General features: G+C 50.0%; 1 protein-coding gene across 3 annotated transcripts in view; it reads right to left on the reverse strand.

Moving 5' to 3' along the window:
• The window catches only part of Mrtfa (myocardin related transcription factor A), a 172,092-nt gene that overhangs the window by 3,969 nt on the left and 144,733 nt on the right, over positions 1–23,390 (reverse strand). For all 3 annotated transcript variants that reach the window (XM_027404054.2, XM_027404053.2, XM_027404052.2), the window contains 8 exons: positions 10,743–10,798; positions 7,867–7,942; positions 6,932–7,093; positions 5,369–5,544; positions 4,747–4,896; positions 2,174–2,439; positions 1,913–2,081; positions 60–1,058 (listed from right to left, as the gene is read on the reverse strand). In XM_027404054.2, the coding sequence (XP_027259855.1) occupies positions 60–1,058; positions 1,913–2,081; positions 2,174–2,439; positions 4,747–4,896; positions 5,369–5,544; positions 6,932–7,093; positions 7,867–7,942; positions 10,743–10,798 (2,054 nt within the window). The remainder of the gene's footprint in view (positions 1–59; positions 1,059–1,912; positions 2,082–2,173; positions 2,440–4,746; positions 4,897–5,368; positions 5,545–6,931; positions 7,094–7,866; positions 7,943–10,742; positions 10,799–23,390) is intronic.

The raw sequence follows: 23,390 nt of genomic DNA on the forward strand, positions 1-23,390 counted from the left end.
AGGACAGGGTTCACTCTCCACTCATCCATGAGCCACCCCAGCCCCTGCCAGTCAGTTACCTGCTGAGGGCTCCCAGTGGACAGGCCAGGGCCATCTGCGCTCTTGTTGGTCACAGTGAGGATGAGGTGAGTCCCTGTAGAGTCAGTGACCACAGTAGGGGGAGTGACCCTCTTGAGGAAGCTGGTGCCCTGTGGGCCCAAGAGCAGCTGGGGGGCAGAGGCCAGATCTGGCTCAGGTGGCCCAGCTTCCTGCTTCACCACCACAGGTAGGGGCCCTGGAGCTGGGGCCTGAGCATCTCCATGATTGGTAGTGGGAACCACCAGGCCAGGACCAAAGGCACGAGGAGAGTCCTGCGGCTGGCAGCTCAGCTGGCAGCTGGAGAAGCTACTTTCCCGCTTCACAGGGCTGCTGGCTGGGGCTGGCTGCTGGGCCCGCTTCTGCTGCTCCAGCTGTAGCCGAAGCAGCTCAACCAGCTGCTGCTTCTGCTGGAGCATTCGGGTCAGCTCCTCAATCTGCTTGTCCTTCTCCTGCAGCATCTGGTCCTTGTCCAGTCCCTCCAGCTCAGCCCGTGCACCAGGGCTCAGACAGCAGGATGCAGCACGGGCACCCTCCTCCTTCACAAGGATCTGAAGTGGGGAGGCCTGCAGTGTGAGCTGTGTCAGTGGTGACGTCACCATCTCACCAAAGGCATCCCCTGGTGTGGAATTCTCATCACCCGTGCTGAGCAGTGAGCGCTCTGAAGGGGTGGGAGACACAGGGGGTGTGGAGCCTGTGCTGCCAAACTTCACCATGCCATTGCTGGTTACTGTGGCCACCACCATCTCTGCTGGTGCCAGGCCTGCTGTTACAAGAGCTGGTGCTGTGCTCAGCCGGGCCGCAGGGAAGGCAACCACTACCTCACCAGCCTTGGACAGGAGAGAGGTGGTGGCAGGGGCCTTCGGGGCTCCTGGAGCTGGGCTAACTTGGTCGTGGTAGGCACGCAGGCGCTCAATAAGCTCTGTCTTGGTGCCTGAGACGGGCAGTGACCGCAACTTCAGCTCCTGTTTCAGCTCTGCCACCTGCAGGAGTTGAGAGTTAAAGCAGTCTGGGGTGGGGGTGGACAAAGAGGCCTGGGCAGGTGATGGGACAGGCCGTGAAAGGTGGGTGCCTAGCAGTCCTTCATCTGGGTTCCACTGGCCATTCCAGATGACTCTTGAGTCCTCTAAACAGACCCTGCAAAGCCCTCCCCTAGAGTATTCTTCCCCAGCCCCACACGGTGCCTGGGGCTCAATGACGGCACTGGCTGCACTGGATGAGGAAAGCTCACTCGGGAAGCAGAGACAGGCGGATCTCTGTGAGTTTGAGGCCAGCCTGGTCTCCAGAGCGAGTGCCAGGATAGGCTCCAAAGCTACACAGAGAAACCCTGTCGGGGGGGGGGGGGGAGCAGCTGGAGTCTATCAGCCTAAGACCCTCATGAGTTTAGTTTTGCAGGGATCCAGGTCATGACACAGGAGGACAGTGTTCAATAGAAGACTTGGCCTATCCCATCTTCTGATCAGGGACAGAGAAAACAGGGTGGGCCAGGCTGAGCCCCTGGCACTGACTGGCAAGGTGGAAGTGGGTGAAATTGACAGCCCTGCCTGCTCTCCTCCCAGAGGAAACAACCCCCTGTTGCTACTCACAGTATACCACACAATAATGGAGAATACAAGATTCCCTCAACCCCAGCTGCACACATATACAGAGGCACTGACGCTGTTATGACCACAGGCCAGAGAGGCTCCAAGGTGCTCCTGTCATGGCAGATCAGGTCTGGAGCCTGCTCAGCCTTTCATCTCATGGGCATGGGACATCACCGTCTCTGCCTAAAACCCACCCCTTATTCTTCATGGCAGAGGCCTAGTCTTTCAGTGAGAAGGGGTCAGCCGCCTACCTTCATGTCATCCAGGTTGGCTGGCAGGGCTCCTGGTTTGCCAACTAGTGCAGTGCAGTTCTGACGTGCCAGCCCACTGGGCCCTGGGGTGCCTGAGCTGGAACTGCTGCTGGTGGAGAGGCTTCGTGATGGGGTGGGGGCACAGCTTCCGGGAGTCTCACCTGCCGGCCTGAGACAAGACAGAAACAAGCAGCTTCAATACTGCCTCATCTCAGCAGGTAGCGGCCCCAACGGCAGAGTCTCAGGGACTTGTGCTCCTACTTGGGAGGGGCAGGCAGGATGGCCTGGTAGTTGTAGTGCTGCTGCTGCTGCTGCTGCTGCTGCTGGTTGAGGATCTGCAGCTGCAGGAAGAGCTGCTGCTGCTGCAGGATCTTGGCATAGGAGGAGTCCATGGCGGGCGCCCCCTTGTCCTGCTTTTGGTCCGGAGGGATGTACTGGTGATACTTGAGTTTCTTCACCTTTGGCTTCAGCTCCTTGGCCTTCTTGCTACGCTGTGACTTCTCACTGGCAGACTTCGGTTGGCTTTGCTGGGAGGCCACAAGACAGTGCATCAGGGGCCACCCCAAGAAGGCATAGCCTAGCCCCATACCCAGCATCTTCTGAGAAGGTACCCACTCCTACTCAGTGAGACTATCCCTGTCCTAACAGATATGGCAGGCTGGAGGGAAGACCAACTGAATGTATCTGCACAGGTGTCACCATGACCCTGAGCAACACAAAAACAAGGAAGCAGAGCTAGAGCTGAGCTGTGCAATATGGTCATGCTCCAAAAGCACCACACCAGCCTCCGAGAGTCCCACCTAGGAAGGAAGTGTCAGCAACCTGGAAACAAGCAGAAGGCACTTGCCCAAGGCTCCACAGTGACCTTGCTCTTGACCTAGCCCAGGATGCCACAATCTTCTGTTTGTGTCCCATAGGCTCCCAGCTGGCACAACTTTAGGGCCTAGATGGTCAAGAGGACTCAGGCCAACCAAGAAAGGTCAGGGGGCAATGCTCAAAATACCTGCCCTTGGGGGCAGATGGAGGTAGATGAAGGCCAGTTATCAGGGGAGTGCCAGAGAGTACAGTAGGAACCTAGAAATTCCTGAGCAGACAAAGGTGACACACGGGTAGAAGATCAGATAGAGTCTTGGCCAGGTGGCACTGATGACCAAAGGAAGGTCTGGGCAGAGGCAGCCCACTGGAGGAAGACAACATGGATATATGGCAGTGAGGAGCTGGGCTTTTGGGTGCCAAGAAGAGGTCCTGGTTTTGTCAGTGTGTCTGACAGCAGAACACTGAGTAGATGGGCACCCAGACTGCAGATGAAAGAGGTGGCCAAGGGCACCCTCACCCCAAGGGAGGAGTCAGGGAAAGTATAAGGAAGGAAAGCCAGGGGAAGGCCAGGGATCTCAGAGACAGGGTACTGCAGGAATGGAGGGTAGCTACAAAGCTAGGACCTGGGAGGTGATGGTGCTCGATCTACTTCTGGCACCAAGGAGCCAAACCACAAGCCACTAAGGAGTGCATCAGCAAAGAGCAAGCACAGACATTGCTCTGTCAAATGTGTAGCATGAAGAGAGTTAAAGAGAAGCTGGGGACATCTAAGACATCCATGGGCTGTAAAGAAGACAGTGCAGCTCTCAGAGCAGTGTCTACTGAAGAGGCCTATGCCAGGGGCCATCAAGGAATGTTACAGACTGACAGAGTCCCCTAGCCAACTGAGCACTGAATATCAGAAGAGAACCTGGACAGCTCCTGGGCTGCGAGCCATCAGCCCCTTACACACGCAGGCCGTGATTGGCCATGGGTTGCCACGTTGGTGTAGGCTCTTTATGGGGAGGGAGCCAAGAGAATGAGAGAGGCAGCAAAAGAGGACATTGTAGGGGGCTCTGCAGGGCACACACGCTCTGACACTGACTTCTCTGAAGCTCATAACACCAACCACCTGTGCACACAAGGCCAGCAAGCCCAACTCTGTCTGTGCTTCCATAGTCCCTACTCCCCCAGTTGTTTCAAGGGAAGGTGAAAACATACTGGTTGCAGGGCCAGTGGCATGGTCCCAGGCACAATATTGTCACTGCTTCAGGAGGCAAAAGATGAAGCCTCAGACATGAATTCCTGGCTCACTGTGCTTGCCATGGGCTGAATGTGGTGGCCCTGCTGCGACTCACAGTAGAGCTGTATTCCCCACTATGAGGTTATGAGGATAGTGGCTTAACTTGTATGTAGAAGGGGTCTTCAGAGTGATTAGGAATACATAAGGTCATCATAGGATGGAGCCCCTGTGACTGAATCCTGGACACTAAGCCCTACTACCATGGGCTGGTGCTGTAAGCCAAGAGAAACCCCATTTAAAGAAAGAATTACAGACCAGCAGTGGTGGCGCATACCTTTAAAATCCCAGCTCTTGGGAGGCAGAGGCAGAAGGATCTCTATGAGTTCAAGGACAGCCTGGTCTACAATGCAAGTTCCAGGACAGCCAGGAGTACAAAGAAACCCTGTTTCAAAAACCTTAACCAAAAAAAAGAACCCAAAACATTTTAATTGTGTGTGCACACATGTGAAGATCAGAAAACAACTGTGGAAGTCCGTACTTCCTTTCACCATGAGCGTGGGTCAGGATGTCAGGCTTGGTGGCCAGTGCCTTTACCCAGTTTGTTGTTAGCAACACAAACAGTCTAAGATAGTGTTCAGTGGGCTATGACTGTAGGTCAGTGTCACCATGGGAAGTACAAAGATCAGAAGACAGCCCCACATGGCCTTAGGTCAGGTCTCTGACCACTAGAAGATGTACACCCCCACCCCTTGCATTGTTCCCACAGGGAAGGGAGGACAGTGACCGGCAGAAGTACCTTAATGAGTGTGGGGGCAGGCTTGGCAGTGGGGACGGCGGTTCCGTTGGTGAGGCTGGGAGGCAGCAGAGGTGTGGGAGGCAGAGGAGGCTGCTCTGCCAGGAAAAGTGCTTCTCCAGGATCAGGACCCACTGGGAGTTGAGAAAGAACCTGGGGGGGACAGGGGAGAAGTGAGGACCCTGTCACCCCTGCATGGAGTGTACTTTACCTGCCCTTCTATCCTCATGGTCAGAGGACAAAGGGTGAGTAGCAATCATGGGGATAACAGCAAGTACAAAGCCAGGTTGTGGGGAGAGGACTAGAGAAGGCAGGCAGGAGGCAGCACATCGTGGAACTGAGCACCAGCAGGCAGCTAGGAACAGAGTCAGCAAGAGTGGCCGAGCCAGGGAGGCTGAGAACCCAGCCGCAGGACCCCAGCCCCGCCTTTATGCTCAGGCTGCTAGACTTAGGGTCCACTGCTGATATCAAGATGCTGGCATCTGAAACAGGACACCCCCCCCCCGCCCCCATACACACCTATCCCTCAGGCATAGCAGGAACTGCCCATCTTGCTCAGGACAGAGCTCTGACTCTGGGCAGCCTTGGCAGGTGAGAGGAAGAATCTGGAAATAGGTAAACTCACCTGAGTGGGTGATGTGGAGGTGGCACTGGGCAGTGGTTCACTGACTCTGGACTCCAGGGGTGATGGCACTGAGCCCTGGGACTCATGGCTGGCAGGCTGCTCAGGGGATAAGGCATCACTGCTGTCCTCATCGAAGGAGGAGCTGTCTGCTACCTTTGGGTAATTCACCTGGCCCACTGAAATGCAAAGCCGGTGTGAGACTGCTGCAGCCAGAGTACAGGTAGGTGGTGGCAAGAAAGGTCGTCAGGACCCAGCCCCAGGTCTGAGAGGCACAGTAAAGAGACCTTAGTGACCACCCTGCCTTGGTGTGGAGCTCAGAAGCACAGTCAGCATTCCGAAACAGGCTTGCTAGAAGCCACCTAGGTTACTGACGGGCGAATGAAGCCCTAATTTGGGGCCTCATGTCTTAATTCCACACTGTTTCGTTTCCTCCGATGCTTTCTTTCAGTCCGCAGTGAGGAACGTGGGCCTGCTGCTGAGACAAGGGGACAAGCCAGGACAACAAAGGCCACAACAGCTACGGCTCGGAGGCTATGGAGGGAGGGTCCCTGGGAAGGGACACCCATCTTACAGGTACACAGGGTCAGTGGAACCCAAGACATAGCGCCTGGGCAACAAAGGTGCCCGGACAGTCTGCTGCCGTAAGTACCCTGATTGGCCCAGAGCCACACCCTGACAGATGGCTGAAACAGGGCAGATGCAGGGACAAGGGCCCCAGTGTAGGCATGGAAGTGGCAGCGAAGGAGGCGGAAACACAGGCTAGGAGGATATGTCAAGAGACATGTCACAACCACTGCCTCCACAACCAGGGGAAGAGGTGGAACCCAGATGAAAAAGAGGAACAAGCCCACAGCCTCTTCCTCTCCTGCCATGACCTGAGGCTTTCTAACCCAAGGAACTGAAGAGGAACATAGAAGTTTCTCCCTCACTAGTGACTGTGCTGATGGACTCGGAATGTCTCCGTGGAGTTCGCCCTTCTGTCCCCTCACGTGTCCCTGTACTTCATGCCTATCCTACAAAGGTATTTTTCTTACTCCCAGCAAGGGGAGTAAGAGACAGTTCAGAGGCAGCAGCCAGGTGGGCCAAGCACCTGATAATGATGATCGGCCACAGAAGCTATAGCTCACACTGAGCTGGGCCCACCCCAAAGAAAGCCGTTGGCCATGCTGAGAGGATGGAGACCATGTACAGGCCAGCACACAAATCCTCCATCCTCTCCTTTACCCGGCCATGTCCTGGAAGCAGAGCTAGATGGGCCTTGCCTGCCCTCTGAGAGGTGATGGCTAAGGGACTTTGGAGCAGAACACATGCTCATCTCAAAGTGCACACTGAGGGAACACTCAGTTCTGAGGGGAGGGGATGACAGGAAATTGAAGTGATTGAGTGGCCCAAAGAGACAGGGGACGTGTGTGTGCACATGGGCAAGACCAGGCCCTCGACACACCACGCCTGTCTGGCTTCCACTTCCTCCCAAGTGCCTCCCCAAACACCTCCTCGCATCTCCCTGTTCCATGTGTCTAGGCTAAAGTTCCCGTTTAACTCAGTCCCTCTGAAGCTCCTCACCAATGATGGCTTCCTTCAGGCTGGACTCCACAGGCAAGATATTCTTTTCTACCAGCTCCATGGGGCCAGGCCTCTGTGCGATCTTTTCATTGAGGTCATCGGCCAGCCTGGCTCTCTTCAGTTTCAGCTGCTTGGCCTGGAGAGAAGGCTCAGCCGAGGTCTCTACCGTGGGAGAGAAGGGGTTCAGAAAGATGAAGGAAAGGTCCTGGTCCTGCCCTGGGACCTCCAGAGCAACAGGAGCTGACACAGCAGAGTGAAAAGCATGCCCAAGCAGAAGAGGGTGACCTGGCTTCCAGTGTCACAGGACAACCAGAGCCAGGCCAGCTCCGAGGAGTGTCTGAGGTGGAGCTGCAGCCAGAGGAACACTAGGTAAAGGACAGCGCCTGCCCCACCTAGACCAGGGCCACTGAGGCAGACTTTTCTTTGTTCTGGCTCTCAGTGGCGTCAGCTGCAAAATGTGGGGCTCTGACTTGAGAAGGTGCTCTTTAGGCTCCCAATGACACCAAACCTTTCCTCTGCTAAAACTGCAGAGAGAAGGCATGGCTGGGCCAGCTGCAGGGTGTCTTGGTGAGTGTGCCTGCCCTCACAGGTGCTTAGGCAAATGCCAGTGAATGAATGAGTGAGTGAGCAAGTGAGCAAGCAAATGAATCAAAAAACAAAGTGCACTTTTTATAAGAGACAGACTCTGTCCTGCAGACAGAAACAGTTCTATACCAGTGGGTGGTGGGCCCAGGAGAAGGGCCAGGTCAACCTAGGCGAATGAATCCGTGCTTCTCACACACTCCCAAAAGCCAGTGGAGTCACATAATTGTGTCTGACTGTGAAGCCAACAGCCGGCCCCTGCCAGCAGAAGACGGACAAGAGCAGAAAGCAGGGCAGCTCAAGAGCAGAGTGAGAATGGGGCCAGGCCGGGAAGCACCTCACACCTCACACACCTTCCAGAATATGCATTCTGACCAGCTCTGATCTCTCTGGCCGGGAACGGATCTTCCGCTTCAGATAGTCCTCGGTCTATGGAAAAACACACCAATAAATTCTCAAGGCTGGACATACACTTATGTATAGACAGGACCACAAAACATGATTTCGCTGTAGTGGCTTGGTGACCTCAGGGTCACAAGGCAAAGGGAGGTGTGAGAGTATACACCAGCCTCCAGCTGCATCTGTGCATCCCTCTCAGGCCACTATTGTATGTATTTAAAACTTAATACTTTTTTGTTGTTGTTTTTCCAGACAGGGTTTCTCTGTGTAACTTTGGCTATCCTGGCACTCACTCTGTAGATCAGGTTGGCCTTGAACTCACAGAGATCCGCCTGCCTCTTGAGTGCTGGAATTAAAGGTGTGCGCCACCACTGCCCAAAAATGACCAGTTTCAACAGAACACTCAGTGTCTTTTCCGCTGTCATTCTTTCATGTAGTTTGATTCTGCAGAGATGTAATCATTTTGGATGTCGTTTTATGTCCTGTTTCAAAAACCTTGCATTGCGTGATCTCAAGAGCATTTTTAATTCAGTCTGAATGACTGCCAAATGCAATACTAATTTTGATACATGGTGTCAAAGCTCTAGTTCCTTAAAGTCCAATGTCCTCATTTCTGCATTTATTAGATGCTGGAGAACTAAACCATTTCCTCAACAGCCACTGAGCCCCTGCTGCTTGAGACTAATTATAAGTGTATATTGACTGCAGAGCCTATACACTTCACCTCTGCAACAGCATTTTTCAAATTACAAGTTAAGACCAGCCTAAGGAAAGGAGAACAGGATGGGGCAGGGTAGGTTAGAGTGGGAAAAAAAGTTATTGGGGCACATCACTTATAGTAGAGGTCAGCCTGGTTCTCATGCTACTGGTTGCTGCCCAGGATTTGGAGGCAGGCCTAGAACCTGAGCCTAGAGATGCAGAAGGGAGCTGTGGCCTCTGGGTGCGTCAGCCCCTCTGCAATGAGCAGGGTCAGCTCTCACAGACAGTGGCTCTAGCCGTGGCCCAGGTGGAATGTAGCATCAAAAGTCTGGAGGAACTTCCAGCTTAGAAACTCAGGCAGGTGCTGAGTGGGGACCTGGAGCACCCACCAGAGAAACCATACCTAGTCACATACATCTCTTGTCTCCTAGGTACCGGGTCATAGCCTTTGTAACAAACAGTAAATCTACGAAGGATGCCCACTGGCTAGGGCCTGGCATCCTAGAAGTTACTAGGGATGGACAACCAGAAAACCAGCCTGCTCCTGGTGCAGAAGGTAAAGAAAGAACTTTGTGGCTGATGTCACTGAAAGCACTCCTGGGGCTGGAGAACACAAGCAGCTGATAGGGAAGGAACAGCCACACATGGTAGTCTGTGTCTGATAGGTCCTCTGGAACCTGAGGCTGCTACCACAACCAGAAATGGGTCTCCATGAGATGCTGTCCACACAGGAGTTACAGAAATAGGGAGCAGTGTTTTGACCAGAGTCCCCGTAAGGAATCCTCTGGAAAAAAGCAGACAGTGCTGTCTCTTACTTAGATGCAAAAGTAGCTCATCAAAGTTCTGAATTAGTATAATTGAGTAAAGCAAATTATGCTGTGACCAATCCATTTTACTTATTTTTCATATTTTAATTAAGACAGCCTTGTGTGTGCTTAAATATTAAAACTGTTATTGCAGTTTGAAAGTCATTTGTGAACAGATGGGCAACATATAAAATGGTTCAGTGGGTAAAGCTGCTCGATACTGAGCCTGGTGACTTCACAGTGTGATCTCCAGGACCTACACATTGAAGGGAGAGAACCAACTCCTGCAGTTGCCCTCTGACCTACACACACACACCCTCTAGGTTTGAGTTCCCACATTATCACTTTCTAGCTTGACAGATTATTAACTTCTGCTGCTTCTAAAACAAGGGGACAGTTTCTAAAACAAGGGGACAGCACCTAAGTCCTGAGGGCTCCTGTATGGACAAATATGAAATACACAATGTCACAAACAACAACACTGTAGGACACTGGTGTCTAACCAGGTCCCACTGTTCCCTGTGCTGATCTGCCTAGCTATAATGCTGACCCTTTCTCCTTGCTGGGCCTTCTCTGGTTCCCATCAAATGGATGTGTGTGTAGTTTGTTTCTGTTTCTCAGTACCCATGACTTCATTCTTCCTACTTGCTAACAGTTAACCATGATTTTCTAAAGAGAAAAACTCAGGAGTAAGTATATTAGTCTCTAAAGATAGTGGGATGCCCGGAAGCAAAGGCCAGCAGTCCTCCAGTGGGAGCAGGAGAGGAACCACGAGCTGGCCACTTCTCCATCGCCACCCACATCAGGTGTAGGACATTCCACAGGGTTCAGAGGGAACTGAAAGGGAAGGATGGGATGCAGCTAAGGATCTACCATCACAGGGAATGTGGTTTCCAGTGTACCCCAGGCCTGCTTTAAAAGGGTATACATGGATGTTGCCTGCTTCAGGGCAGATGAAGATGGAAGCTTACGGGAGTGCCCACAAGGCTGTGGGTGGTGACCCCAAGTGAAAAGCCTGCACATGGGTGACACTGTCACAGATCATCTACATAAGGCTCAAAGGAGTTCAATGGAGGGGCAATGAGTGGTCTTCAAGGCCAGGTTTGGGGAGGGAGCTCTGACACCTTCACAAGGCCTCCAGGGCACTAAAAGGGTCTACCAGGTATGGTGGCTGGGGAAGGGTGAAATAGGAAAGGCCAGAGATGTCTATTATTTAGAGCTAGAAGATGTGGGCCGACCCCAAAGTTGTGCTAACTGAAAGGAAAAGCAGCTGGGGGATGGTGTCGACGGCACACTCTAGAGGTCTTCCGGGAAGGGAGCCTTACCCTGGCCCGCTCCAGGCTCCTTCTCTGCTCATGAAACGCAGCTGGACTTTTCAAAGCTGTTGAGAGAAAAACCATAGAAGCATTACTTTTAGAGGCTGAGGCTGGCTCAGTGCTAGAGTACCTACTTGGCACAGGCAAGGCTCTGGGCTCAGTCCTCAGCACCACCACCCAAACCCCAAACAGCAGAACACAACTCCTAGTGATGCATCACATAGAACACTACAACTGCAGTAGAAAGAAGAGCCATCGAGACACCCAAGGAAGTCTGTGTCTTTATGGCTGGTCACTTTAGGGCCCTGTGGGCAGCAGTCCCTCCTAAGCTTCACTTCAGTCCTACACACCCTTGGTCTCATCAGTTAAGCCTCCAAGACTGCCTGGTTCAGAAGGGATGTGAGCGGATCTTGCTTTCTCAGTCTCCTTAGGAACTGCAGTGGCCAGATGGGATTAGACCAAAAGGCTTGTCTTCTCAGCGCTGTTTCCTTCTTCAGCTGGCACCAACAGCACTGTCAAAATTAACTCAGCTTCATCTTGGAAAACTAAAAAAATTTCAGTCATTGTTGGCTGGCCCTGGTGAAGGGACGCATATTACTGTTGATAGAAGGCTGGGTCCTATTCTGGAGCCTAGGACTATCACAGGGACCTCAACTTCTGTCTCCAGTGGCAAGTCCAGCCACAGCCCCTCTGCAAATGCACCACGAGCACCCCACGTCTCTTGTAAGGTGACATATCCAATCTAAGACACTGGGGAGGATGGGGAAGCAAGTGGCTCACTTCACTAGGGAACAATGGCAGTAGGTGAGAAATATGCAAGACTGTGGTCAGTTTCACTTCTGCTGCCCAAGGCTGCAGACAGCTGTGAGACTGTGTGCAAAGATAACCTTCCAGGCTGCTGGCTGTGGTAGGAGGGTAAGGGTAGGAGCTGCTAAAAGTAGCAAGAGCACAGATAGGACCTATCCTGCCTGGCCGCTGTGCTTCCGCCCCTTACTCCCGGGGATAGGCCTCCCAAGAGCATGCTCAGAGGTCCCAGCAGCATTATGCTTAAAGACAATTTAAAAAATAGTAATAATATCTAGATGGCGGCCGCACACGCCTCTAATCCCAGCACTTAGAGGCAGAGGCAGGCGGATCTCTGTGAGTTCAAGGCTAGCCTGGTTTCCAGGACAGCCAGGGCGACACAGAGAAACCCGGTCTGGGTGGGAAAAAGTAATAACAAGAAGAAAGAAAACTTCATTTTAAAAGCTCAGAGAACCCTTCCATTTTCTGACAGCAGGGGGAGCTCTAGACCTGACAGACAATTTCAAGATCAACCAGCAAGGGTTCCCTCCTCAACCTGGTCAACTGAAGGAAGCCATTCCAGGGAACCTCCCAGGCTGCCCAGAGGGAAAGAACCTGGTGGCCCTGGCTCCTGGCTCCACTGTGCAAGGCTGTACCCACAGCAAAACTGGCTTTCAGGGACTGGAAGCAGAAGCCTGGTTTGAGAGTGATGGGTTAGCTGTAGGATGGCTTAGAACACAAGTAAACACCAGGAAGCTAACCCTGGTCACCAGCACCCAACAGCTGTTGTGCTTGTTTACTGTCAGTCTGCTGTGACCACACCCCCCACACCAGCATATCAGGGGTGCTTCCTCCACATCTCACAGAATTTCCCATTCTTCAAGTGCCAGGCTCACAGAATCATTCAGTAAGCTAATGGGTAGTTAAGAAGGGGATTCTAAGTGGTCAGAGATGGGATGTAAGAGAGCTCGAACCTTCAGTTAACAGCCAGGACCTAGAGCTCAGATACCGGTTAAAACCTTGGAAAAGTTCCCTGGTCAAGGGACCTGTGTCCCAGTACTGAGTCCTAACTACTGGTATGATGCAGGGTGTGACTGATTTTTGGAGACTGAGACTTTGCCCACCTCCTAGAACACTAAGATGGCTCTGTAGTTAAGAGTGTTTGCTTATGCAGAGGATCTGGGCTCAATTCTCAGAACCCACTTCAAGCGGTTCACAACAGCCTATAACTCCAGTTCCAGGGGATCAATACCTCCCTTTCTAGTTTTTGAGGACATCTGTATATCTAGTACACTTTACACACACACACACACACACACACACACACACACACACACACACACACACACACACACACACACACACAGAGAGAGAGAGAGAGAGAGAGAGAGAGAGAGAGGGAGAGACAGACAGACAGACAGACAGACAGACAGACAGACAGACAGACAGAGACAGACAGAGACAGACAGAGAGAAAATAAACTCGATTTTTAAAGTCAGGCTGGGCATGGTGGCACACTTCTGGTCTACAGAGCTAGTTCCAGGACAGCCAAGGGTTATGTAGAGAGACCCTGTCTTAAAACATACAAACAAACAGATGAACCAAATCCATATCCACATGGCCACAAGTGTGCACCCACCACCCTGTGTAAAGCACTGCTGCTGTAAACTTCGGCTGAGCCACTGGCTTGATTCTCTCAGACCAGCTAGTTCTAGGCTTCAGTTAAACCCCTGGCTACCTGAATTTCCTACACTGGCTGCCCCAGAGGTAACACACAAACTTGGCTTCTAGAAACATGTCTCACAAGCACCCCTTTGCGTACTGAGAACAGCTGCCACCACTGCAAGATGGTGAGAAAAGAAATGGCCACAGTGGACATAGCTTCTGAAGCCACTGAGTTAAGGGCACTTTCTCACAATCTTGTTTCTAATTTAAATTAAAAAATGAAAAAAAAAAAAAAGCTAGGCGTTGGTGGCGCATACCTTTAATCCCAGCGCTCGGGAGGCAGAGGCAGGCAGATCTCTGTGAGTTCGAGGCCAGCCTAGTCTCCAGAGCGAGTGCCAGGACAGGCTCCAAAGCTACACAGAGAAACCCTGTCTCAAAAAGCCAAAAAAAAAAAAAAAAAAAAAAAAAAAAAGACCGAGCTAGCAGATGATAAGTCCTAGTCATTGGCCAAGCAGCACTGTACCTAATACAAGTCTCTCTGTGCATTAATTTGGGCCCTAACTCGGGCGGGCGGCTGGCATAAAGCGCACACGTGGCAGTGGGGCCCGGGCAGCTTTTGACGGTAAGATTTATCGTAACAGCATGGGGGCACAAAAGAAGAGCCAATGGGCCCATCTGAGAGACTCCAAGGCTTCCAGACCTGGAAAACTATAGTTTAAAAACCAGGGCTTGCTCTCCTTGGAGCAGCCTTGGGTCTTACACAGACTGGAATGCAGAGCTGGGAGAATTCTTGTGCTGGACAAGGCTAGGAAGGCAGGAGACTGAGAAGAGACCAGGAGAACTCAAGATAGCAATGGCAAAGCCATGAAGACTCGTTTTATAACAACTACATCCTAGTCTCTAAGGACTACTGTTCCAATTTTATACGGTGAAGCCAGAACTGGCTGAGATGCAGTTACCCACCAGAGCACAGAGGGGGGATCCCATCCAGACCCTCTTACGCCTCCCCTTCTTCCTTCATCTAAACCTGACCAGCATGTTGGTTCCTGTTGGTCCTCGGGCAGCTTATCTAAGGTTGTGTTTTTCTCTCTCTCATTCTGAATTTTACTCCCTGACAACAGGTTTGGCCGCTTCAATAGCCACTTCTGCCAGGCAGGAGGAGGGGAGAGCAATGGCTCCTCTTTTAGTCCCCTTTAGTCTGTGAAGACTTCTAGCTAAGCATGCCCCAGGTTCATGTGGGAGGGATCAGAGCTGAGCCAGCAAGCAACCACTCCAGAGTCCCTGGGGTTTAAGGCTGTGCAACACCTGTGTGTGCCCAGCCAGCTTTATTAAAGCACATAATAGAAGGTGGCTTGGTGATGGAGACGTAAGATGATATAGGCAAAGCCCATATCAAGTGACACTGGGGAGCACAAGTCAGCCAAGCTTCCATGTTAAGGAGATGGGACCCAGGGAAGCAGAGAATGGTTTAAAACCCTGGCCTTGGGTAGTTGGGAAGAACAGACTCTAAGTGTGCAGCAGGAGGGGATGTGGTCCTGTGGACTCTGTTTCCCCCCTTCTTCACTGCCTGGAAAGCTTTGCCAGGCAGGTCCAGAACATCACTCATTCCAACTGTCACATTCCCAGAACTCCAAGAAGGCAGTCTGCAAAGAGATGCATGCCCCCCTAAGACCCATGCAAACACCAGAGCTGTTAAGAACACACAGTTCTGGGGACAGGGAGCAGTTCCGATCCTTTCTCCACCCTGGGGATCTGGTGACACTCTGAGCAAAGGCAAGTGTGCAGCTTGGACTGAGCAGAAGAACAGAGAAGCCTCAGACACAAGGGCACACTGGCCAAGAGCTGTGGCATTCCTCATCACAGCTTAGTCACAGACTGGGCTCCACCCCAGCCAGCTGTAAGCAGTTGGTACTCTGGACCTTCTCGCTAGCACCTGTTTTCTTCCTGCCTGACAAACCTGCTGCCCTTAATGAGCACATTTGTATATTAAGAAAATAAATAGAGTTATGGTTTCCATTTTCTCAGGAGGGATCAGAGCTGAGTTCTAGGTGCCTGCAAGGCAATGTTCATGAGCTGAAACAGGAAGGGCATCAAACCAGAACCTCTGGAACCAGTTCTAGATTTACTTAAGTGTCCAGGCAAGTGAGCCTTCTAGGGCACACCAGGTAGTTCTGGAAATGCTCTCATCATGGACAGCTCTTAGCCAGCAAACCCAGTTCCTCATTCCCCACAGACCACCCACCTAGGTCTGTCTGTGTGCATGTAGACTGGGTCTCTACAGATGCTGACATCAAAAAGGAAATGGTGGTTCAGCCCTGGCTGCACTTCAAGCTCACTCCAACTCTGCACTCAGGGGATGCACGCTGTTAACAGCAGATCTTCCACATTCAGCATTTCTTCCTAGTTGTGAGGGTTAGGTTTTTAAATACACATACATACATACATACATACATACATACATACATACATACACACACACACACACACACACACACACACACACACACACACACACACACACACACACGGTTGTTTTTGTTTTTCAAAACAGGGTTTCTCTGTGTAGCTTTGGAGCCTATTCTGGAACTTGCTTTGTAGACCAGGCTGGCCTCAAACTCACAGATCTGCCTGCTTCTGCCTCCTGAGTGCCAGAATTAAAGTCGTGCACCACCAACGCCCGGCTTCTTCTAAAAACATTTTTATGTTTATGTATGTCTGTGCACCATGTGCATGCAGTGCCCTTGGAGGCCAGAAGAGGGCATCAGATACCCTGAGACTGGAATTTACAGATGGTTTTGAGCTGCCATATGGGTGCTGGAAGTTGAACACACGTCCTATGGAAGAACAGCCAGTGCTCATAACTGCCAGGCTATTTCTCCAGCCCCCTTTAAGTTCTATTCCCTCCCTTCCTCCCTCCCTTTTTATTTCTTTGGGACAGTGTTTCTCTGTGTAGCCTTGGCTGTCCCGGAACTCATTCTGTAGACCAGGCTGACCTCCAGCTCACAGAGATCCACCTGCCTCCTGAGTGCAGGGATTAAAGGTGCGCTGCCATCAACTCTTGAATCTTCTGAACGGGACTGTGCTGTACATCCATCTGGGGGAGAACAGACCAGCAAACTTTCCATAAAGTAAATGCCAGAAACCGTGAATTTTCCCAAGTGTGGTTCAAGACAAGGGCAATCTGGTGGAATTCAAGGGCCTCTAGACTCCTGGGCTCCAAGAAGTCTTACCTTTGGTAGCTTGGCAATTTTGGTACCACAAAAATTTGAAAATTATAGCTGGGCGGTAGTGGCACACACCTTTAATCTCAGCACTTGGGAGTCAGAGGCAGGTGGATCTCTGTGAGTTTGAGGCCAACCTTGTCTACAAAGTGAGTTCCGGGACAGCCAGGACTGCTACACAGAGAAACTCTGCCTTGAAGAACCAAAATAAACAAGTATTGAAAATCATTATTTCACTAGTTTAAAGAACAAGAAGAAGTGAGAAAGTGGAGCTTAAAATGTGCTCATTCTCCAACACCCCCTGAGTGATGAACAGTGCATGTGGAAGGACTTTGTGAACTTTCTCAACAGCCTGGTTTGAATTTTCAGCTCTGGGATATGAGGACCATCTGTCTATGACATCTGTAAGCCCACTGATTGCCAAGGTTGACATTTCAACTCCGCTGACTTCATGGCTAAAGAGTTCTAATTTCTGGAGCTCCCAGAATATTCCTGGGAGAGGGCAACTCAGTAGCAGAGCCTAGCATATGTGAGGTCCTGAACTGGATCTGAGGTACAGACATTTTCCTCAGACCTGGGCTAGAACCTGTTCCTGCTGAGATGATCCCACCTCCTGCTGACTGGAACTAGGTGTTCCACCCAGCAGGGGAATTGCGCAAAGCCCAGACAGATGAGGAATAAAAAGGGCCCCTCACATACTATGGAGGGCATAGGTTGGCTACACTGCTGATGTGCAAGGGCTGACATGAGCATTAAGGAAATGATTCTGGGATTCTATACCCAGCCAAGGACAGCAAACCCACTGGAGTAGCTCTGAGGGCTTAGAAATCATGTAATGAATTGTGGGTGCTTGCTTGGACAACTATCCAGCTGGAGACAATGCAATATTCTTCAAGAAGCGTCCATAGCACAGAAGGAACTAAACAGCCCCAGTTTAACACACAGTATCATGACAGAAACAGCTGCCCATAGACTTCCAGTCTCCCCAAATGACAAGCATGGCCATCAACCTGGAAGGCCAACAGTGATGGTCACTCTCACCTCTGTCTCCCCAAACATGACCTCCTGACCTCACCAATCACAGGACCTCAACTGGATGCTGTTTCAGTTTCAAATAAACCCCTTCCCTATCCTGTCTTTCTCACACAGCTCAGGCTGGCCCTGACCTTGCTTATGTAGCAGAGGATAATCAGTCTTGAGCTTCTGCCTCTCCTGCCTATCTCCCAAGGGCTGGGATGACAGGCATGTGTTACCTCACTGGTTTACATGTTGCTGGGGTCAGGACCCAGGGCTTCATGCATGGCAGGGAAGCACTCTACCGTGTGAGCCCCACCCCAGCCCCTTCAAGCATTTCCAGACTTGAAGTTTCCTGTGTGGGTTAGTCCCACTATAGACTGTTTCCTTCAGGAATCGGTAACAGAAAAGCAGGGCTGAATCTGCCTCTGTTTCTGACTGGCAGTGAAACCAAGGGCAAGTCATGTGACTTCTGAGGCTTCTGTCCTCATCCACAAAACGGCAACTACCCTCACTACCACACCCAGTGATTATTAGCACTGAACAAAGTGAAAGCGGTCTGCTGTCTACTAAGCTGGGTTAAGATTAAGGCCCTGTGTTGCTGCTACATTTTCCTCCCTTCTTACCCTCTCAGTACCTGCATGAAGTAATCCACTCTTTGTCCTTATGTTCAGCCGACACACTTTGCCTACCAAAATATCTGCAACAAAGACCACTAATCAAAGAGTCATGTCAGCAGTTCTAGGGCCTGACTACCACAATATGAACCAGAACGAAATCTGTGAGAACCACAGACAGTTTGACTAGAAAAGGGACCAGACATCTAGGGGCAAGCAAAATCCAAACTAAGAGTCATGAGCATTTTTCAACACATATCCTGTTTTGGTATGCAGGCGTGACACCACCCTTGTTTTGGTACTTGGCTGTCACCCCCACACAGACCAACACAAAAGCCAACGACCAAGAATGAAGATGGGTGCAGGAGATGGCTCAGCCAGTACAGTGCTTGTGAGAACATAATTAAATCTCTGGAGCATATGGGTTTTGTTTGTTTGTTTGTTTGTTTGTAAAGCTGGATATAGTTGTAACCCCAGGGCTGGGAGACGGAAGGCTCTGGGGCCTGAGGAACAGTACCCTCTGCCCTCCACACACATACACCCCATCCATACACACCCAGAGAGGATGAATGCAGGAGGCAGAGATCTGCTCTGAGATACAAGTTCCCACTTGACCCACAAGTGGTGGGAAACACCAAAGCTAGGAGAGGAGGTACACAGACTAGTACACACAAATGTCAAAGACAGGGTACACTAAGGGTTAAAATACCAGGGCCAAACACTTGGAATCTGGTTGCTATGGCTTCTATGAATGTTTCCCAGAGGTCTGTGTGTTAAAGACTTGGTCCTTAGCCCGGCTAATACCAAGAAGTGATAAACTCTATAGGACAGAGAGGATTTGAAAAAGGTGAGGATAGTGGGACTCCCAAGCCCATCCCTCTTTCTTTCCTCCACTTCCCAACTGAACAGCTTCACTTCACTGTGCACTCTCACCATGGCATACTGGGTTTCCACTGGCCAGTCAATCATGTATCACAATCTCAAAACCATGACACTAGCTATTCTTGCAGAAGACACAGAGTAGGTCCCTATCACTGACATGATAGCTTACAACCATTGCAACTAAACCATCACCATCATGAGATGCAACCAGCCTCCACTGACGCGTCCATCATGATTTCTGTCATCTGTGTGTGGTGCTGAGGATGAACCTCAACCTCAGGATGCTGTGCTTCTTTCTTGTCTTTCAGGTTTTGTTTTGAGACAGGTTCTCAGATGCAGTATGTAGACCAGCTGTCCATTACTGTACTCTGTTCACTTTATATTTACACCTCAGATATTAAAGACAAACTATGAAGAGCACACCACCCTTCTGTTCTTTTAAAAAGATATTAAAATTATATAAAATCTCCACCAAAAAGATTACTTGGAAGCCCATCATGACAGTGCACGCCTTTGATCCCAGCAGTAGGGAGGCAGAGGCAAGCTGATCTCTCCAAGTCTGAGGCCAACTTGGTCTACATAGCAATTTGTAGGACAAAGTTACATGTTAGTGTCACCATTTCACAAAACAAAAGATTAGTTGGAGGCCAGTGAGATGATCTGTCAGCAAATATTACTTGCTGCTAAGCCAGATGACAAGAGCCTGATCCTTGGGACGAACATGGTAGGAAGGAATCAACTCCCTCAAGTCCTCTAACCACCACCCCACCACACACACACTGTGACACAAATCAACCCACCCACCCACCCAATACATAATTTTTGTTTTATTTTTGAGGCAAGGTCTTTCTACATAGCTCTGGCTGTCCTGGAACTCCATCTGTAGACCAGGTGGGCCTCAAACTCACAGAGATCCACTTGCCTCTGCCTCCCAGAGTGCTGGGATTAAAGGTGTGTGCTACTATGCCGGCCAATAAATAAATGTTAATAGAAATTTAAAAAAGACTTTCTCTACTCTGTTCAACAAAGCTTGCCCTTGGTTTTCTTATTTAGATTCAGGCACAACACACAATCAACTCCACACTATTTTAGAAGTTGTGAGCAACTGGCCCAAGAAGGAGGCTCTATGTCAGTCACTGTTCACTGAGACACACACACCCTGGAACAGCAGGAAGAGAGACAAGGACTTCAGTGTCCACCAAGAGTGCAACATGAAACTCCCAGGAGCCATAGGCCTAGTTGGTCTTCCTGAGATAAAAGAAAGCATTCCAGGGACCACATGCCCACATGGCAAACACAATTTTCTCTGGGCTTCAAATCTAGGGATCAGTCTAGCTCATTCCTGAAATACATATTTTACCAGTGTTTATAAAACAAGAAAAAAGAGAACCCACAAAAATTAGAGCTGCAACTACAGTTAAACAGTTGCATTCCTGTGGAAAGAACACATTGTCTCATATGAGTCTCTGCTTTAACCAAAAAGAAGATGATGATGAAGAGGAGGAGCTGGAGGAAGAACAGAGAGAGAGGAAAGGGAAAAGAAAGAATGACAAAAGGATAGGAGAATATCTTTTCTGCCAAAACCACCTGTGTCTGAAAGGGCAGACGGGCTGTGCTGAGGCTCTGAGAGCAAGTCTGGAGGCAGGAGGAGCCTGAGGCAGCCAAAACTCAGGATGGGCAAAGGTGTGTTGGGGGTGGGGTGTTTCTAAGCATTTTCTGGAAAGAGTGGATCTTGGCCAAACCACTGATTAACAGGGGTAGTAATTCAGAGACTAACATATAGGCTTTCTAGCAACTTCCAGGTGGACTTGAGAAAATGGAGACAATGGAAGCCTGGAGAGACAAGGGTCTGCCTTCTCTGGCCCCACAAAAAGACACTCATCTATGAAGCATCTACTGAGACAGAACATCACATCCTTGACAATATCATCCTTCGCTAAAAACAAACCACATTTTCAGGCATGATTTGGCTGTGCAGTTGGCCTTTGTTGATTTTGCAGAGGACTCTGGTTTGATTCAAAGCACCCACACAGCCATTCACAACTGCCTGCCACTTCAGTTCCAGGGGATCCCGATTTTCCTTCTGACCACACATGCACAGGGTGCACTTACATGCATGCAAAGCACTAATGCATAGTAAAATAAATGTTTAAAAAACATACATGCCTTTGAAAATAAGCAAACATTTCCCTGAAACTACAGCTTTGTCACCTTGATCTTTAGTAGGAAAAAAAGGTAGTTTATAGCTTAACAAGGCTTGGTGCAGTCCACCCTCCCCCGACCCACAAAGAAGAATTTAACTTGATTGGAAAAGGGAACGTAGTAATGAATCCACCACTTCATAGTGTAACCTTTTGTCAAAGTAAGTCATCTCTTCTGGGTCAGATAACAGGAAATCTTCAGCAAACACTGGGGCCTAAGAAATGATCACTTAAGACAGGACTAGCTGTGGGTGCTAAGTGGCAGACTGTCTCTGTGTAGGCCAGGTGGCCAACAACCTCAGTTCAAGATGGACAAGAGGGTCAGACTGCAGATCTGGAGGGATGGAGTGAAGCTGGGTCAGTCTATTCAGACCCCTGGGAACCCACAGCTCACTGCTATTCTGCAGGGTCAGCATAAGACACACAGGGCTTACACACAGACCTACAAACCATTCATAATCAGCTAGTGGAACCAGTTATTCTTCTGCCAATGTGTCTGAGCACCTCTGAGGAGGCCTTTGGATGACACTAATTAGATGTCCTCATATCTTCTGAATTATCTTAACCAGTCAGACATAAGAGTCACTAATGGCACTGGCTAGACACAGGGGAACAGTATTAAAATGTAAAGACATGGTTCAAAGTGGCTTTTCAGGTAAAGGTGCTTGCTGCCAAGTTTGATGATCTAAGTTTAATTCCTGAGACTTGAATGAAGAAGAGAAGTGACTCCTGAAATCTACACACATACAGACATATACGTACATATAAATACATATCCACATACACACACACATATATTCATAGGCGCGCACACACACACACACACACACACCTACAAACCATTCATAATCAGCTGGTGGATTATGACAGACACATCACCCACACACACACACACACACACACAAAGAAAAATAAAAAGAACATGGTATAGCTTGGATAGCACCCAGCAGGAAGAGCATTTGCCCAGCATATGAGGACCAGGGCTTGATTTCCAGTATCAAAAACAAAGAGAAGGAAGAAATGAGGGAGGGATATGAAGGAATTAAAAAGACAAGTTCGAGAGGATCAAGCCAAGTCCCCAGAGCACATCAAGGACAAAGATTTGTTCCTCCACTTATGTGCCAAGGTGTCACGGTTGCTCTGTTTTGGCTCGTGATGACAGATGAACAGGCTGTCTGCAGCACCAGAAACCCTCCTGCTTTTTATTCATTGTCAAGGAGTCTCGGCAACACAGGGAGAGAAGGAAAAAGCCTCTTCTCTTACATCCAAGGAGCCACAAGAGTTTCCTTATCATTTGCCTGGTCAGAACAACATCCACATTTGCCTTCTTAAAGGGTTATATACAGCTGGCCCTGTCAGAACACTGTTCCTACCTCTGACCTTCACATGAGAGAGAGAGAGAGAGAGAGAGAGAGAGAGAGAGAGAGAGAGAGAGAGAGAGAGAGAGAGAGCCTGTGTGCGTGCGTGCACGCAATGCACCAGTCTCTGAGTTTTCATCCTGATTACAAGGAATGGACTGAAAGACCTGCTTGTTTCCTGCATGCTCCATCTTTCCTTTTCCTCACAAGCACTAGAGAATGCTCAGAGCCAAGACTGTGTGGGCCCCCACTTTCTGGCACTCTGTATTTGATGGGTTTAAGTGGTGTTATATTTGAGACATGTGCTTACATAATGAGAGTAAGGGATACTGGGAAATGGTCCTGTGTAGAGTACATCAGAAGCCAGCTCCATACCCACAGTTGAGACCCATGAACAGAGCACATGAGCCACAGAGAAAGGTATGTGGGAACTAGAGGACCTTAATCCCCTAAGTCTTAGGAGAAGGCCACTCCTGATACTAAACAGCACACAGAACAGGAACAACTGTAATGGGCAAGCAGTCGCAGAAGCACGTCACACCCTGCAGATCCGCTGTCTGAGCTCAGTTCAACAGGCCATCCTACATGGGGCTGCCAATGAGGGCTCTGGGGTAAGCTGGGTTGATCTTCCTTCCCACAGTTACAAGGGAAAAGAAAAAAGACTGGATGAAAAGATTTAAGGTATAAACCAGGAATAAAATACAGCCATGATAACCTTGTCCCTTCTCTGCCTTGGCTCACCTGTACAACAAACTTACATGTAAGTCAGGTCAACCAATGGACTGTAAGTGGACACTTGGAAGTAGCTGTTACTTTTCTGTTTGCCTGCTGGCACTGCCCATGCTTCCCTTAAAAGGCTTAGAAGTGGGGGTGAAGAAAGCAGTAAGCAACAGTAAAGGGTGACAGTGGGAAGGAA

The sequence above is a fragment of the Cricetulus griseus genome, chromosome 2 (genome assembly GCF_003668045.3).
Source record: "Cricetulus griseus strain 17A/GY chromosome 2, alternate assembly CriGri-PICRH-1.0, whole genome shotgun sequence".
Classification (NCBI taxonomy): Eukaryota; Metazoa; Chordata; class Mammalia; order Rodentia; family Cricetidae; genus Cricetulus; species Cricetulus griseus.